This window comes from Vigna angularis, chromosome 8, assembly GCF_016808095.1.
Source record: "Vigna angularis cultivar LongXiaoDou No.4 chromosome 8, ASM1680809v1, whole genome shotgun sequence".
NCBI classification, from domain to species: Eukaryota; Viridiplantae; Streptophyta; class Magnoliopsida; order Fabales; family Fabaceae; genus Vigna; species Vigna angularis.
In genome coordinates, this window is record NC_068977.1 from 12,971,911 (window position 1) to 12,991,159 (window position 19,249).

Here is a 19,249-nt window from a genome sequence, read left to right on the forward strand (position 1 = left end):
CGATTTAATTCTCAATTGTATTGAAAATAAAGTTTAGAATCACTAGTACAAAAATGGTTTTTTATACCTATTAAAAAAGGCTTTTTATACCTATTTTGGAGTAGGTATAGAAGCAAGGGGTATAGAAAGTTTACAATTTTTTATACCTACTATTAAATTGGTGTAGAAAGTTTTACTTTTTATACCTATGTTGTGCATAATAGGTATAAAAGTCTTATATTTAGTTAGACAAAATTTTTCTTTTTATACCTACTGGTGCTATAATAGGTGTAAAAAACAAAACTTTTTATACCTGTTGTGGCTTTGAATGATGTAAAAAGTGATTTTTTTTTTTAAATATTTTATTTGTATGTACTACTATCCATATCCAGACCTGCATAAGATTCAATCCCAGAATACAGTTTAAATAATCAATAACAAGTAAAATAATCAATATTGTTTTCATTAACACATCAAAATGTAATATTTACTTAACAAAGTTCATAACTATATTTACCTAACATAGTTTCTTAACATATTACACATAAAATAGTTCCTAAACTCAAAATGTAATATTGAAACATCCAATCATTTACAAATGGTTAAAAAAAATGTAGCCCACTGCTCCCGAACATCCTTTATGACATGTTGTTCCATTGGAGACGAGTCATCAAATATCTACACAATGAATAGTTTGAGTAAAGTTATAATATTAATGGCTTAAAATCTTAGTTATAAAATGTTCCCGTAACCAATTTCCATTAGTCAACGACATTTGCAGATATAATTTTCTACATGTGCCTCATGACATAATATCTACACTCAAAGCTTCCCGGTTGATGTGAGCACTACAAGTTAAATTATGATTCTCAAATGGAAACAAGTTGAACTACTCCAAGCAAGTACAAAGAGTCTTTAGCTAATCAAATTAGAGTCATTCTAAGTAATTGTTCTAGGTGATTGATTGACTCAAATCTGAAACATGCATTTTTTTTTTTTTTGTGTTAAGATGAAACAATATTAAATACTCTAAGTATGTTCTTTAAATACATTTAACTCAAGGTAAAAAAAATACTTTTTCCATTAATAAAAAATATTATTATTCATTCATATCCATAATAGTCGGTTTTACAAAACAATTAAACGAATTATTAATATTTTAATCTGTAATGTAATTTTAAAGGAGTTATTCCTTGTATATACTTCTTTTAGTTTTTTATATTTCAGCATCACAATTAAAATTTTCTTCCTTCCTATTAATTACATGAGGATAAGATTATAAAGATCATATTATTTTGAAACTAAAAGAAATTTACAAAACAGATATTCAAGCATCTTCTACCTGCAACAATAAATAAAGATTACACTGTGACGTCAATTAGTTAACTTGTATCCACAATCCTTGCAAGTTTGTTTTTCTAAAATATTGTATAAATAATAATAATAATAATAATAAATAAGAATAATGATAACTCACCATGTGACCACACCCGAAGGCCAAGTCTCTTGGATTGGTCAAACAAACAGGACAAACCTGTAGAACAGAAGATAGAACACCAAATCAATCGTAAAGAACTTCAAAGTTGATAGAACTTCAATTGTAATATTAAAACATACTAATTGGTTGTTGTCATCAATGGAGGAAGGTGGTGCAGTGGTGGGAAGACGAGCTAATGATGGTGCAAGCCTAGAATATGGTAGAGGAGGAGCTTTTGGAACTATTCTCTTTGCTCTTCCTGTCACACGTCTATTTTCCAAAACCACAAAAAATAATCAAACATAACATATTCAAACAAAAACTGTATATTCGTAAAATAAGGTAATATGATACAACAAAGGGAAATTCTGCTTTAATAATTAAATCATTAATTAATTTGAATTCTTTGAAAAGAATTAAAGGAATCTTTTATTTTAAAAGTTTATAATTATATTTCTAAATTAATTTTAACTAAACTGGAGAAATCAGAAATTTAATTAAATTTGAGAACTTTTTATCTAAACTCTTATATTGTAAACTATAAAAGATGACAAAGAGGAAGTTTTAAGAAGGCCTGGACTTCAATATTACTATGATGTTTAGTTTTACACTTTCTTTTAAAATAAAAAGATCTTTTGAACATTATAATTGAAGACCGTAGCAGAGAAAAGAAAGTGTACCCAAAATATAATATACATCTCTAATCCTCGCTTTATTTATTAATTATTAAAATAGATCTCAATAATTATAAATAACATAAGTTATATTTTACTTTTTCTTCTTCTTCTAATTATTGGGTCTGGCATAAGCAGGAAGGAAAGTTATATCGACAAAATAAAGAAGAGCAAAATGAGGTATGCTTACCTCCATGGCAATTCATTGAATTTGGTCATATGACACAAGAACAACTCTCTTCTGTGAGGAAGGCAATGCAGATACTAGATTCTTCACTCCAACCCAATCTTCAATTTAAAAACTTAGTCAAAATTAAAATAAAAATATCCATAAGTGCATGAAGAGTAGATGAAGATTATGTTTTAGGCAACTTTCAGTAAAAGGCATCAGTATTATGCTTACATTTTCCACTCTTGAATCTTTAGATAACTAATCTTCTATTGCATTCTAGTTATGACATCAAATGCTGCAGTAAATCAATGCTTTAAGGAAATGCTATTGTTCCTGTGCAGCAAATCACGTGTGTGACACCCTAAAAATAAAGTAAATAAAAATAAGAAAAGCAAAAGAAACAAAGTTAGTGCCAACAGATGCATATATATGACATACTAACCCGGTGATGAAGATTTTCAGTCTTGTCTACCAGAAAGTTAGTGCCAGGAAGTTTTCCTAGAGTTTCTGTGCTTGGTCGAATTGAGATGAGAATGATCTTTGAAAAAGATATAACCACCTACAGAGGAAGAAACAAAGTAATCAGTATACAAGATTATTTACTTCAGGATCAGCAGACAATCCAACAGTGTCCCATCCATAGTCCCCTGGGAATTCTCCAGTCAAATAAGAGGGAGTCTGAGCCGAAAAGGGTCCCAAGTATTTCACTCTGTCTGGACCAGACCGCAATTCATTTCCCTGCTCACTCATCAACACAGATAATATAAGTCACACAACACAACCCAAAAAAACTAAAACCATTGAAGCATGGATCCAGCAGAAAACAAAATCTGATTGCATACAAGCTACTGCCCTCACGTCCATCAGAATTTCTTTCCTAAGTTAGTTTCCCAAACCAGAATAAGAAGCTATCAATACTACAATCAGATTTCAAATCAGATTAAATAGTTATAATTAGTCCATTACTGTAAAAAGGATTGAATGAAAAAGGACATGTTTACCTATTAAAGAGTTCCACATTGATGTATTGAAAAATTTGATTAAATAGCTTTTGAACTAGAACAGTAGGGACCTGGGGCAAAACATAAAATCAGTTTGCTCTATAACATTAAAAAGGACTTGGAAAGAAACCAAAGCAATTGCTGACAGCTCTGCAAATGTTGCACATATAATTATTGGGTGGAAGACCTTTTTCAAGCTTGATGGCAATCTGAAAACAAAGGGATAAGAAAAGACATAATTATAGTTAGTTCTAATAAAATGCAAATACAATGTTGCAAGACAATATAACATTTTTGCTCCATCTAAATGAGCCATCAAAGCAATCAGCCATAGAGGTTGCTAATGCTGTGAAGAATCAAGCCAAAGAACTTGAGTAGGCATTATCTTTCTATAATAGGTACCAATAGTATAATTAAGGATAAGCTGGCACAATTTCTCTTTCTATATAAATGCATTTATACACGTAACGTATAATGTATGATTCAATTTTTTTTATCTTCTTATCTGATTCTTTTGCAGAAATGTAACAAGAATGAGGCAGAGATAGTGACTCTAAATATCCAAGGACTAAATTGAATGTTGAGTACTGTATGAGTTGCTAGGGTGATATATATATCATGCAAAGATACCCTTGTCTCCAAGTTTGCGAGGAGGTTGCTGCTGGAAGCAAATCACAACTGCAGACAAATTGTCTCCAATATTTCTCTTTAAAGCCTTATCAACCAAATCCTTACTGCACAAGGTTCGGTCATTATGGTCCTGGAGCATATGTCAAGCGAAATCCACTACAATTTGCCTCCTATATCCAGTAATATAATCAACACTTACCGCAAATGCTATATGAAAATATGCTTCAGGAAATGAAGATGAGCCACGGTGCTCATCAAGCTGGAAGCGCAAATTTTTGGCATCCACCTAGCTGAGAAGAAACTCGATCAAAAAGAGGCCATGCTTCACAAGCCATGATTTTATATACCAAGGAAATAATAACATCTATCATTATATAAGTGGAACCCTAATCACCCAAACATAACAAAAGAGAGGAATTAACCTTCTAGAGGAGGCGCGATCCAAGAGCACAAGGGTTTTGACGAGCAGATCGGAAAAGAGTCGCGGATTGGCGGTTTTGAACTCTGCCGTCAATGCCATCAATGCGAAGGAGCTTGCGGAGGAGAAGAAGACGCCAGAGAGAACTAAGAGAAGAGAAGATGTGAAGCAAAAATGAAGAAATGCAGAACCAAGAGTAAAAAAGAAGAAGATGCGCGCAGTGAATTGTGAATAGAAGGGGGTGGCTAGAATATTAAATATTCCACACCGATTCTAAGTAAAATAGGTGTAAAAATTATTTTTTACACCGGTTCGGAAAACATCCGGTGTAAAATTATTTACTATTATTACAATTTTGCCATTATATTATTTTTTATACCTATTTTTAGAGTAACTGGTGTAAAAAAGTTCTCTTTATTTACTATTTTGCCACCATATTAATTTTTATACCTGATGAATTTGAACAGGTATAAATAGACGCTATAAAAAGTCTATTTTGCACTAGTGAATATTTTGTTGTAGAAGCTAATAATAAAAGAATTTTTTGAAGTATGTAGATCACTGTTTTTAAATATTTGTCTGTGATATATTGTGCAAGTCTTCAAGATATAACAGGAATTTCTTAGAATTTCTGAGGATATCAGAACTAGCAAGAATCTTTAACAAGAGTATAAAATAAAACCAAGATATTTTTAAAAAATAAAACAAAAGGATAAGAGAATGAGAGAAAGAAAAGAGTGTGTAAGTTTGTCTATTTGAAATGAACAAAGTCACTCTATTTATAGAGTGAGAAACAAATGAAGATTGGCCCAAGGTCAAAAGCCCACAGGAAAAATTCTCGAGCCTTTGGGTTTCCACGAAACCTTCTCACTGTGAGAAAATCCCGAGCCTTGCGGAAGTGGTTTTGACCACGAAAAGATTGCAACAAAAAATAGCAACGTGAATCCATTTCTTTCGAAAGAAGGATGCAACAGAAAAATTGCATGTGAAATCATTTCTTTCAAAAGATATTTTGCAATACAATCAATGCACTACAATCCCCCACATATTGCAAAAGATAAGAAAGAAGATAAGAAGATTATTTTGGGTTTTATCAGATGTAAAGTATCAAGCTAGTATGGCAAGTTATATGAACCAGTCCTAGATCGAGAAACTTAACACACAATGTAGTTGGTATATCAATCTATATGAACCAAATACACTTGAGTGTGTTAGAGGTTTATCAATCACAATACACCCTCATAATCCTTGTTGTTATCGTTGTATTGTGCTTATTAGGCCATGCGCGTGCCTGGTATTCATGAGTGCTCTAGAGATCATGCCAAGATCTCATGCAAGCGGTCCCACCTGACACTCATATAGGTGATTTCATCAAGTGTATGCTGTAAATCATACACCACCCATAAGGGATATGAAGATAATTAAAAACTTTGTTTAATTACAAAGTTTAACCTCTCAAAGATGTAGTCTCTAGCACTTTCATACATACCATAGGAATGGACATATTTGATTTAAAATCAAATTAGTGCTATCAGAACTAACAAGTGACTTGTTTTTACCCATATGAACCTTATTCATGGGATCTCCAATTACAAAGGTTGGGTTATCATCACTTGTTTGTTTGCTACTGGCTTAAGTCTCATTTCCCTCGATGTTTCTAAGATCATATTTCTTCTCAAGGGTTTTGTTAGAGGATCTGCTAGATTTTGTTCTGACTTCACATAGTCAATGGAAATAGTTTCACTCTTTAGCAGTTGCTTCACCAAATCGTGTCTCAATTGGATATGTTTATTATTTCCATTGTAATTCTTGTTATTAGCTATAGTTATTGTCGATTGGCAATCATAATGTATTGACACCGATGGGATTGGTTTCATTCCTAGTGGAATGTTTGCTAAGAAGTTTTTCAACCACTTAGCCTCACTACCAGCCATCTCAAGAATGACAAACTTAGATTCTATTGTTGATCTTGCAATAATTGTTTGTCTGGTTGGTCTCCATGTAATCGCATCATCCCTAAGTGTGAATACATAACCACTAGTGAATTTTCTCTCTTCTGAATCAGAAATCTAGTTATCATCACTATACCCTTCTACTATAGTGGGAAATCCACTATATTTAATGTCATAATTATTGAACATCTTAAGTATCTCATAATCCTGGAAAGTGCATCCCAATGTTCTTGATTTACACATTGAGTATACCTACTCAGTCTACCTACTGCATGAGCAATATCAGGTCTAGAAAAGCTCATGAAGTGTAGTAAGCTCCCAATTATCTAGGCATACTGAGGCTGAGATATAGATTCTCCTCTATTTTTAATTAAATTAGAGTTAGCATCATAAGAAGTACTCATGAGTTTGAAATCATAATATACAAACTTCTTAAGAAGTTTCTCAATGCATTATTCTTAGGATAGTAATATACTATATCCCTTCCTTATGATTCTAACACCTAAAATTACATTGGTTTCACCCATGTCTTTCATTTCAAAGTTCGATCCTAGAAACAGTTTAGTTCTAACGATAATTTTATTGCATGTACCACAAATTAACATGCCATCCACATACAAACATATAATGACACAATCACCATTTTCAAATTTAAAGTACACACATTTATCAACATCATTAGGGGAAAAACCATTACACAGTAATACATTAGCAAGTTTTTCATGCCATTATTTTGGTGCTTGTTTCAACCCATACAAAGGTTTTAAAAGTTTACATACTTTATTCTCTTGATCAGGTACAACACACTCTTCAGGTTGAGTCATATAAATTTCCTACTCTAAATCACCATTCAAAAAGGCAATTTTAACATTCATTTGGTGTATCACTAGCTTATGGATGGCTGTTAAGGTTAACAAAACTCGAATAGAGGAAATCCTGGTCACAAGGGCAAAAGTGTCAAAGTAATCTAAGTTGGGTTTTTGAGTAAAACATTTTGCTACTAATCTTGTCTTATACTTCTCTATAGATCAAGATGATACCTTTTCTTAAAGATCCACTTACAACCAATGGGTTTTTCTCCTTTAGGATAATCTACTAAGGTCCAAGTATTATTTCTCTGAATTGATTCAATTTCAGTCTTAATAGTTTTATCCCACTGTTTTGCATCAAGAGCACTAATGGCTTCTACAAAGCTACTTGGATCAATATCAACTAGATAGGTATAGAAATCATTACCAAATGAAGTTTCCTTCCTCTGTCTTTTACTTCTTCTTAATTCCTCATACAAGGCATCACTATTATTATTATCTACAGGTTAAGACATCTCATTAACCTTTAAAGGAAAAACATGTTCAAAAAACTCATCATTTTTCATCTCCATTATAGAATTACTTTCAAGTATATCACTTTTAAGAAATAAAAACCTATAGGCAGTACTATGTTCAGCATAGCCTAAGAACATACAATCAGAGGTTTTAGAGCCTATTTTCCTTTTCTTAAGATTGGGTAACATCACCTTTGCTAGACACCCCCTACACTCTTAGATATTTAAGGTTAGGTTGATAACCTCTCCATAGCTCATAGGAAGTTTTACTAGTTTTCTTATGAGGTATTCTATTTTGTACAAAACACACAGTAAATAAGGTTTCTCCCCAAAGGTTATCAGGTACACTATAACTAATAAGCATCGCATTCATCATCTCCTAAAGAGTTATATTTTTTCTCTCAGCTACTCCATTAGACTCAAGTGAATGTGGTGGGATTACTTCATGGATGATATCTTCTTTAACACAAAATTCATTAAACAATACATATTCATCACCTCTATCTGATATAATCATCTTAATTTTCTTATTTAATTGATTTTCTACTTCTGCTTTATAAGTTAGAAACACATCAAAGAGTTCATCTTTATGTTTGATTAAATACACTTTAGTGTATCTAGAATAATAATCTATAAAAGATACAAAATAATTTTTACCTCCTCTAAACATGGTTTGTTTTAAATCAGCTAGATCAGTATGAATTAGCCCTAACAATTCAGTTTGATAATCTATAAAATAACATGTTTCTTGGTTATTTTATATTCTACACATATATCACATTTACTACTCTGTTTATCATGCATATTAATTAATCATAGTCGTTGTAATTTCATAACATAGGAAGAATAAAGATGTCATAATCTAGCATGCTATATATCACATGAGTCAACAATATAAGCAAAAAAAGACAATTCATTAATATTTTCAAAAATCTTAAGTACAAAGAGACCTTGATCATAATATATCTTCCCCACAAAAAAAATATTTTTTTTCATTACAATCTTGTCAGACTCGAATGATATGATAATTTAACCCCATTTTTCCCAATAGTGCTATAAATATTAAATTAACTTTGATTGATGACAGATGTAACACATCACTCAAGGCCACAGTCTTTCCAGATGTGAGTTTGAGAATAACTTTCCCTTTTCTCAGAATAGGAGTTGTCTTGGAATCACCGAGGTAGACATGTTCTTCGCCATCCCCTACACTAGTGTAAGAGGTAAAGACACTTCTATTTGCACAGATATGCTTGGTAGCACCAGACTCTACCACTCACTTGCTCATAATGGTCATCAAATTTACTTGAGAAACGACCGCGGTAATAATGTCATCTCCTTTGGCTATGTTTGCCCTAGGAAGATTGTCGTTTCTTGCTCTACACCTACACTGTGGTGCATGATGGCCTGACTTCCCACATACGAAGCAATTTCCTTTCTTCTTAAAGGTGGGGTTAGATGCGTTGGGACGAGATTTTTGAAAATTATTTTTCCTATTGTGATCAGGTTTATGTTCATACCTTTATGGAGCAGATCTATCTTCTACCATGTTTGCTTTTGTAGACAAAGCTTTGGCCCTCAAAACAACACATTTTTTCCTATTGGTATCTTTAATAATTATGTGAGTGATTAGCTTCGAAGGTGAGATTTGCTTGTGTCTGTGTTTCAGTTGTTGCTTGTAATTAGTCCAGGAAGGCAGCAGTTTCTCGATCAGAAACTCTGAAACAAATTCATTTGATGGAAGAATGTTCACCACTTTGATCTCTTCGAGTAGCTTGTGGTACTCATTGACTTGCGACTTTATGTCCTTTGTAATTCCAACGATAGTAATTCCCAATAATGAACCTTTGTCTGACGATATCTTTAGTAGTATATTTGAAAATTAATGAATCCTAAATGTCTTTCGCTTTCTTATAGGAACAGTACACATCGAACAAATCGTTAGAGCGTGCATTAAGTAAAGTATGTCGGCATACCTTGTTTACATGAACTCAATCTTCAACTTGTTTCGAATTTAGAGAGAGACTGGAGTCAGGTTTTGAAGATGAAAGAGCAAAGGCAACTTCGTACATGTCTAAGAGGGTTGATACACGTTTTTGCCAGCGCCAAAAATTCTGATCAGAGAAGACTTCAACTTTTCATACATCTGGAAAAGGTTTCGCGAAGACTGTCTAAGTTCTGGAAACAATATTTTGATTCTCCGGGCTTGAGTTGTTGTTGTCAGTCATAAGTCTTTAAGATTGTTGTAGAAGTTGACAATAAAAGAATAAAGATCATGAACAAAAGATTTCTTGAGGCGTGTAGATCACTGTCCTTAAGGACTTATCCGCGGTATATTGAGCAAGCCCCCAAGGATACAATAGAAACTTCTCAGAATTTCTGAGAATCTCAAAACTAGCAAGGATCTCTAAAAATAGTATAAAATAAACCCATGATATTTTTAGAAAAGAAAAGAAAGAAGAGAGAAAACAAAAGGATGAGAGAATGAGAGAAAGAAATTAGTGTGTAAGTCTGTGTATTTGGAATGAACAAAGTCACTCTATAAAAAATCGTCCATTCAAATCACCAACATACTTTGTTTTGAAAAAATGGCACACATTCATCTGTATGAAAAATAAATTAATCAGTAAAGGGAAAACTGCAAATGCAAATGAGTACATCCAAAATGTTATAGGCTAAATCATAATGAGTAAGTCAAAAGGAGAAAGGGGAAAGGGAAAAGGGGAAAGGGAAAATTGGAAACACAAAATGCAAAGGAGAAACAAAATATTTCCTCAGTAGAGTTTTCCATTGCTGAAGTATCGCTAAAGAAGATCAACATTTTTGGTTCGTGAGAGAGAACGATAGACAACAATGGGAGAGGTTGGAGAGAGAGGAATGAAATGGAGAAGGGTTAGAAAATGTAATTTGAGTTGTAAATAAAAGATGCACATAGGAGTAATTTTGGAGTCCTTAAAAGAGTAAATATGCACCCTTTTCCATGTGAGATGCTTTAATAAAAAATTGACACGTGCTTTATCAAATTTTAGTTGTCGATGCCTAGGAATAATCGTGAGTTATAAAACCATTAACGAGGAGAGGTCAATACATTAAGACCTGAATACCTATCCAATTCAAATATAAAATTATGTGACAGCACCGATCATGTATCCAATAAAGTGCGTGGACCTAGTGCCTAAACAAATGGTCAATTATGTGTTGAATATTGGACTGAATTGGACTGATCTCGTGCCCATAAAATTTGATATAACTGAGAACAACTCGAGCTTAATCCATATATATATATATATATATATATATATATATATATATATATATATATATATATATATATATTCGTTTATTTAATATTTTAATCTAGTTTTAAAAGTTATTAATTTTCAAACTTAACATATTTATTAGAAAATTAACATATTTATTAGGTTTAATCATTTAGGAGGTCCCTATTTTTCGAGAAAAATCTTAATTTTTTCCTGTTCTTTTTCGGTTTCTCAATTGGATAATTTTATGAAAATTGCTACAATTGGGTCCCTACCGTTAAATTGGACCCAACGGCGTTAGTGTGTGGTTGACGTGGCACGCTGAGTCCCTTTCTTAATTGACGTGGCACCCTGGAGTGAGTGTTTTTAGTTGACGTGGATTAATGATGTGCATTTGACGTGGTTATGTAGAGGAATTTAAGATTTTTACTCCTCGTACAAACCCTAGCATTAGAGGGTTTTCTCTCCTTTCCTGTTTTATAAAGAGGTTTGACAAAATAGGGAGGCACCATTCTCCTTCTCCTTTTGGTTCTGGTTAAGGTCTGTAGAGAATCGATTTCTTCTCCCCTCTTTCAGGTTTTGTTTTGCATCAGGAGGACGTCAATCTTCTCTTCTTTTTTTGGTTCTGGCGCGGTCTTTGCAAGGAAGGAGATGATGGGTCCGATAGGCGCGGTGTTTCTGCGACATCTGGGTTCGCTCTTCGGCGGCGAAAGTCTCTGTTAGTTGGCATTCTCGTGGCCGCACATGGCACTGCATTAGGGTTTCGTTTTAGGGATTTTGGGGTTTCTGATTTTGGGTTGAGTCTGAAGAAGAAGACCTGCGTTTTGTTCTTGTAATCAAAAGGAAATAAATTGTAAGAAAAAGAATATTTTTTTACTTCAATAACAGAGATATTTTAGCAAATCACATCATAGTTTTTAAGCACCGGAAAAACAAAGAAACTGGGAACAAAATTAGACAACTTATGTAAAGTTGAAGCAGCAATGAACAATCGTTGGCTTGGATTGAAAAGGATGGTGATGTACAAGAGTGGAGAAGAAAGAAAAGACGGGAAGTGCAAGAATGAAAGAAGGATAAGAGATAAAGATGAATTTAAGTAGAGAAGAAGCTGTCGGAAGCAGCCATAGCAAGTTGGGTCTTGGGCTCCAAAACCCTCTGGAGAAGCTGCTTCTTTTCCTTGAGTCTTGATACCATGACAGAAACGGAAGAAAGCAGGTCGATTTCTCCACCAGCTCCGCCATTCTTTTTCAAAATCTTCACCCTCCTCTCGTACTCCTCCGCCACCAGAATAGCAATGTGAGACATCCTAGTATATGTTGTTGAAAGATGAAAAGGTTTGGTTTTGTTTTGTTTTTTGTTTTGCTTCTTCTGACTCAATTTATAAAAGGGGGTTTGGATAAGAATGGAGGTGAAACCAACTTGTGAAGTTGTTGTTGCTTGGTTGAAGGTAGTGGGTTTGGTTGTTTGTTTTCACAATACACTTTTTTTTGTCGGTGGGGCACCTTGTTTTCATTCTTTTAGTAGATAAACTTTTGATAAACTTTTAAAATGAAAAGTAATCAAAAGGAAATAAAAACGTAAGGCAATTTTTAAAATGAAAAGTAATAAAAAGGGATTTATCTGTAACGTGTCAGCCACCTCAATTAAGTAACAGACTCAGCGTGCCACGTCAATCACACACTAACGCCGTTGAGTCCAATTTAACAGTAGGGATTCAATTGTTACAATTTTTACAAAATTAGGACCCAATTGAGAAACCGAAAAAGAACAGGAAGAAATTGAGATTTTTCTCAAAATTAGGAACCTTCTGAATGATTAAACCTATTTATTATCTACTCGATCATAATGGTACAAATTATTAAAATCCAAAGTTATTAATTTTTGAACTTAACATATTTATTATCTACTTGATCATAATGATATGAATTATTAAAGTCCCAATAACGTAAAAGGATTTAATAATAAAATCTATCTGATATTTTAACTATTTTTGAATAAAAGAAACATAATTTCTTTGAAATATAAGATAATGTTTTATGTAATATAAACATAATTCATTCATTTCTCTCTCATGATAATTTGAAGTAAAAACATAGGTCAACAATCTAATCAATTTATTTTAGATAATATTAGCCAAATCTAATAAAAACAACATTAATTCATTATTGATGTGGTTAAATATTCTCATGTTAGAAAAATAATTATAATAATTGGTTGAGTTTTATTTAATTAAATTGTCATTATAATGCATTAAATGTAAAATTGTAAAGCTATTATTATTTTCTTTAAATCCATTTCTGCCCTTTTTTAAAAAAGAGTTGGAAGATAGCAAGTCTTCATGTATGGTTGTTTTATGATTTTTCTAAACGAAGATATATGTGACTACAAATTAACGGGCATATTGACGATATATTTTAACTTCTTACAAAATTATTTTAACAGGCTCAAAAGCTAAATTTATGCTTGAGTAAGATGATTTTAAATTATAAAAGTGAGAGAATCAACTGCATAAAATGTGTGTCTAGTTTATTTATTTATAATTGAAATTCATTTTTTGCATCTTTTGCTAAAAGCTAAGGATGATAATAATTAAAGGCATTTCATCGTGACATGTATTTATTTATGTACTAAAAACATAACTACCATTGAAAACGATAAACTTAATATTTACATGGTGTTTTTTTATTTATTACTAAATTTATTTTAATTTTCTCCAACTTATTTGTTTTGATTTCATAATCAACTATAATATATGTGGAATTATTAATTATTGTTTCATTTGGATGTAGATTTGGATTCTTAATTTTTGTTTAATAAAATAAGAGGATGTTGTTTTAATACATGATAGAATTCACTTTATTTCAAGAGTAATGAGATGAATTTCACATAAATAAAAATATATATATTGTTGAATTTTATAAAATGAAATGTTTATAGAATTTGTTCTCCTTGTGGGTTTATATTCGATTTACTGTTCCGTTATGCTTTCAAAAAATAACATTTAAACAATTTTCTCGTTGCAAAAGGTGTTATTATCCACTTTCGTAATATTCAAAATATTAATTACGTAACATTACTTGTCTATTTTATAATTTTTAATAAATAAGACAATAAAAATATATACATTTATTTTATATTTATTACACATCTACATTTTATTTAAGGAACTCAAAATTTAATTATGTTATCATTTAACTTGAATGTACGCACACATCACAACTAACTAGACAAGTTTTAGAGGGTTTCTTCTTGCATCACTTATATTTTTCTCTACACCTCCACATTTTTTAAAATTTTAAAATTATTTTCTATATTTCAAAAATTCTTATACTTTCATTTCTTTGTTAATGAATTTTAAAATTAAAGAAATTTTTTTTTACAGAAATTTGTCGAAAGATTTTTTAAACCTTTAGTAAATTTTAAAATTCGTTAAAATTTTTGAAATTTTTTTTAACAAATTTCGAAATATATTAAATGATTTTTTTAACAAATTAAAAAAAAATATTTTATTGAATTTCGAAATTTATTAAAAAAGATTTCAAAAACTTCAACCGATTTTGAAATACAAGAAAAATACTTTTAGAACGTGGAAGTGCAACAAAAGAAAGGTGAACCGGTGCAGGGAGTAAGTCCCCATGTTTTATTTCTTCAACTTAAATCAGCCATCACAAACCCATTTGTATAGCACAGCCAATCTCACTGATTTTTGCGTATCTGACATGTAATCTCCACCACACACACCCCTCCTTAATATCCACAAGTGGTTCCACCTCATGAATCAAAACGGATGGACAAACACTAACGTGGACCAATCAAATGTTGTTTCCAACATCATCACCCAATGGCAATCCACTTTTGGATTTGCCTATATCCACACTCTCCTATATTCACCACTCTTGTGTTCATTCCAACATTGTCTTTCCCCAATTCACACACTCTTTACCAATTCTCAGAAACTCTTCAGAGCCAAAGCATGGCTGCCAACACATTGATGAGCTCTGCTATCACAGCTTTCCCTTCTCTCCTTTCTTCCTCAAAATCAAGGTTTGCCTCAGCAGTCCCCATTTCCAGCTTTGGCACCAATGTCTCTTCTAGGTTTTCCATGACTGCTGATTGGATGCCTGGCCAGCCTAGACCCCCTTACCTTGATGGTTCAGCACCAGGGTATGTCTCAGAATCTCATCTTTCTGGTTTAGTACAATAATCTTAACTTTAAAAGTTTTATGTCGTAAAAATGTTATCTTGCTGTTGAACTATACTTTTTTACTCTGAAACTTTACATGAACATGGTTCAGTTTCTCAAAGTTTAGAAAAATTTGTCTTTTATATACGAAAAATACAGGATTTTCTTTAACTATTACTCAGAACTGAAACATCAAATTTAAAGAATTAAAACAGTTTTTTAGAATTGTGACACTGCAGTTACTTTTTTTTCAGAAATAATTTTGCATTTAGTGTACATGGGACTTTGTGTTCAGACACTCATCTAAACTATACGAACTCCTAAAGAAGTAACTCTTAATTAAATTGTATTTATCTATTGATCTTTACAAATTAAAAGTGGTATATTTTTAAGTAAAACGCTTACAAGTGCATTGATTTTATTAAATTTAAAAATTGAAAGTAAGAAAATTAAAGGCAAATCGGTGAAAAAAATCACTTTGGTGTGCCAATAACAGTATATTAGTGATTTTGAATGCTTTGCTGGTTTTGTTTTGATGTTGATCTGTGCATAATGCACGTTATATGCTCTTTGTTTTGTTTTAGTGACTTTGGATTCGACCCTCTTCGTCTTGGTGAAGTGCCAGAGAATCTTGAGAGGTTCAAAGAATCAGAACTCATTCACTGCAGATGGGCCATGCTTGCTGTTGTAAGTTTCACTTTTGAAATAACAGTTTTGTTTTCTTTATTGTAATATACTGCCAGAAACATGCATTCAGTCTTGTATAATTGCTTTCTATCCTTAATGTTTTAGAAGTAGTTCACTCAAGTGAGGATATATATAACTAAATGAGTAAATAATACATTTACTTATACTTTCATTTAAATTCAAAACATTATGTTTGCTAACTTGACTGACTGACTGCATAATTTGTTTTGCATACCTATTAAGCACTACCTAACTACCATAAACCTCTGCTTATAGTTTCTTGCATTTTGGTGTTGGAAAAAAAATGTCAAAGGACACATTTATATATTCAGACCTTCATATCACTTGAAAAGAGTTTGTGTATCAGATATTTCAACAGAAAAGAAAAAAGAATTTTAGTTTGCTGAAATTTCTTATATATTGGTGCAGCCAGGGATTTTGGTTCCGGAGGCATTGGGCTTAGGAAACTGGGTAAAGGCTCAGGAATGGGCTGCAGTTCCTGGTGGCCAAGCCACCTACCTAGGAAACCCAGTTCCATGGGGCACACTACCCACCGTTCTGGTCATTGAATTCCTTGCTATTTCCTTTGTGGAGCACCAAAGGAGCATGGAGAAAGACCCAGAGAAGAAGAAATACCCTGGTGGTGCTTTTGATCCTTTGGGATACTCCAAGGACCCTAAAGCATTCCATGAATACAAAGTCAAAGAACTTAAGAATGGTGAGAACCGTAAGCCGTATCATAACATATCAATTATTTGGTTTTATAAGGTTTCTTAAGCATATATATAATATGTGTTGATAAGCATTTAGAGGTTGAAGTTAACTCCTAAAAGAATCTTATTATCCTTAACAATTAGTCCTTGAGATACACTGGTTTAAAAGAACATCTTTTGTTGTTACATATAACATTGGCCTAATTTGTTATATGTCCAATGTTTTAGGACGTCTTGCTTTGTTGGCTTTTGTGGGATTCTGTGTTCAACAATCAGCTTATCCTGGAACTGGACCTTTGGAGAACTTGGCTACTCACTTGGCTGACCCATGGCACAACAACATCGGAAACATCATTATTCCACAATCGATTTTGCCTTGAAAAATCCACTATTTGTTTTAGTAGCTACTTGTATAACAATTTGTAATCAATCAGATCTGGCTATGTTGGTATCCCTGTGCAGTAATTATACTTCCAATAAGTAATGTTTCGAATCTCATATTTTGACAACTCAGTGTGAAACAAAAGAACTTCCAAGTCAAGTTGGTAATTTGCATTACGTTTATGTCCAACAATGCATAAAATATGCTTCAAACTAAGCTATAGCATGTGTGGAAACATGTTGAGAATAGAAAGAAAATCAATTTAGGATGGAAAAGTTATAACTATTAGTTTCCGAAAATCAGAGGAAAAATCACATTCTGAAACAATAAAACTAAAGTAGAATGATTTCTAACAGTATGTTTTACAATATCGACTTTTCATAACCTTTTCAATGTTCGAAAAATTGTCAAAAACTTTAGATATGTATTTCCAACCATATGGGTTTCTTCAATGGATTTATATCAGTGGATTTAAAATTAATATATATATATATATATATATATATATATATATATATATATATATATATATTGTTAAGAAAAAGTCCAATATTTGTGATTTTAAGTGATGAACACAATTAAGCTCGGAAGATGGACTCCACATACTTTCTCCTTTTTGCATGCGTCAAGTGAGTTTTCTTACATTTTTTTCTACTTGTCCTTCACGAAAGATTGATGGTGTGCTTGCATTAAATAATAATTGATGTGGTAAAAATGAGCATAAATTATTTATCTCGATGAGTGTATTATTTATAAGATAATTATGGGTTTGTGGACTCTTACCTATAGGGTCAATGCAAGAAACTGAGCCATTTCAAGTTTGAGTATCCTCACCGAGAAAAGACAAAAAGAAAACATGGCTTTCCCAAACAAGGCAAGAAAAAGGCGCTGATGAGTACGTGTATATAAGGAGTGATTAAACATAAATTAGTCGTGTTGACTAGGTGTACTAAGCGTGGTGAAAATACATGTTGTAAACTTGGAGAGGTAAAACTTGTGTAATCTTTTTGAAGTTAGTTGAACCCCTTAAGAGTTCTTAAGGGAAAACTGGACATAGCTCAAGTTGAGTGAACTAGTATAGAATTTGTGCTTTATTACTTTACTATTTGAAACATTTTCCATATGCCCACTTCATAAAAACCAGCGTCTAAATATCTTAATAAAATTATATATCTTCTACAATCCATTAAACGTTGCTTTGCAAAAGAATTTTAAAAATATCATTCACCCCCTTCTAGTGTTTTCCTATGATTTCATCTTACAATTTGGAAAGAACCATAAATCATGTTCCAAGGATTCAGTAAGGAGGTTATCCCACTACACACCCATGAATGTTGCTCGCGCAAAGATCTTGGAAGAAGCTCTTGGTGTATATTTGTTACCCCACCCTAAAAGAAGCCAACTCCGCAGAACGCTGATAGAAATAGGCATTGCCTTTACTATCGCATTCTTGGTCACATCATCGAAATTTCCAAGATTGGTTCCATAGTAATTTTGATATAGATTCTTAAATTAAATTAAACTAATTTCTTTTTTTTTATTTTATTATTGATGAGATTTTAATTTCATAATGAGATGATATTTATGAAAAGTTCTAATAAATAATTAAAATAATTTTAATTAAAATAATTTCTTTATTTTTTATTTTATTATTGATGAGATTTTAATTTCAGATAATTTCAGAAGATATTTATGAAAAGTTCTAACAAATAATTAAACATAATTCAATCCTCATTTTATATTTTTTACATGTTCACAAAATATATATATATATATATATATATATATATATATATATATATATATATATATATATATATATATATATATATATATATATATATATATATATAGACACACACACGTGTGTGTGTTTCGGTTGAATTGATCTGAGGGTCGGTCATCCTTCCTTGCTCTGTTATCTTTCGATCGTTCAATCCTCTCCGAGAACGCAATCCACTACGATGGGTTGTTGACCTGCAGAAGATACTCTGATGCTCAAGTCATATGTCTTTTGTAAAGAGGTCTTTATTTTATTAGGATAAATCAAGGTTGTCTTTACTTGGACATCAATCGTATATTTATAGAGCTTGTGACAGCCAAGCCCATTGATTAACCATTAGTGCAATATATTTTTAGGCAATCAAACCCAATAATCAATTATTAATACCATATATTTGTAAAGCGTAAGGCAATATGACCCATGAATACCTTTTAACTACCCATAAAGGACCATTAACTTTGATCGGTATATTTCATATAGTACATAAGTCCCCCAAGCCCAATAAAGCCCTTTATTGAAAGACCTGCGCAAGGATTATTATGAGCTTAAGAGAGGTCGATCACGTTGTATTTAGGGAGTCTATTTTCGATGCGCTTTAAGTCTTCATTCCTCTC

At 32.0% G+C, this 19,249-nt stretch overlaps 1 protein-coding gene and 1 long non-coding RNA gene across 8 annotated transcripts; one reads left to right on the forward strand and one right to left on the reverse strand.

Moving 5' to 3' along the window:
* Window positions 1-491: 491 nt before the first annotated feature.
* Window positions 492-4,550, reverse strand: LOC128193456 (uncharacterized). 7 transcript variants are annotated; one of them, XR_008244683.1, is made up of 11 exons: window positions 4,356-4,550; window positions 4,133-4,223; window positions 3,934-4,037; window positions 3,491-3,512; window positions 3,304-3,374; window positions 2,745-3,040; window positions 2,534-2,663; window positions 2,321-2,418; window positions 1,597-1,726; window positions 1,457-1,513; window positions 492-657 (listed from the first exon to the last, which is right to left on the reverse strand). It is a non-coding gene; the product is annotated as an uncharacterized LOC128193456 (long non-coding RNA). The 7 variants fall into 7 exon arrangements; XR_008244681.1 differs by having other exon boundaries at window positions 2,745-3,374; XR_008244682.1 differs by having other exon boundaries at window positions 3,304-3,512.
* Window positions 4,551-14,784: 10,234 nt separating this feature from the next.
* Window positions 14,785-16,979, forward strand: LOC108343774 (chlorophyll a-b binding protein 6A, chloroplastic). Its single transcript, XM_017582151.2, has 4 exons — window positions 14,785-15,051; window positions 15,655-15,757; window positions 16,187-16,475; window positions 16,699-16,979. Exons 1-4 carry the CDS (start codon window positions 14,861-14,863, stop codon window positions 16,848-16,850), a joined length of 735 nt encoding a protein of 244 aa, XP_017437640.1. The 5' UTR covers window positions 14,785-14,860; the 3' UTR covers window positions 16,851-16,979.
* The last annotated feature ends 2,270 nt before the right edge of the window (window positions 16,980-19,249 follow it).

Bases quoted from the DNA above. Each gene is read 5' to 3' on its own strand.
- LOC108343774 (XM_017582151.2), top strand. From the start codon at position 14,861: ATGGCTGCCAACACATTGATGAGCTCTGCTATCACAGCTTTCCCTTCT. The intron at 15,758-16,186 runs GTAAGTTTCACT...ATATTGGTGCAG, and splicing joins GATGGGCCATGCTTGCTGTT to CCAGGGATTTTGGTTCCGGA. The intron at 16,476-16,698 runs GTGAGAACCGTA...CCAATGTTTTAG, and splicing joins AGTCAAAGAACTTAAGAATG to GACGTCTTGCTTTGTTGGCT.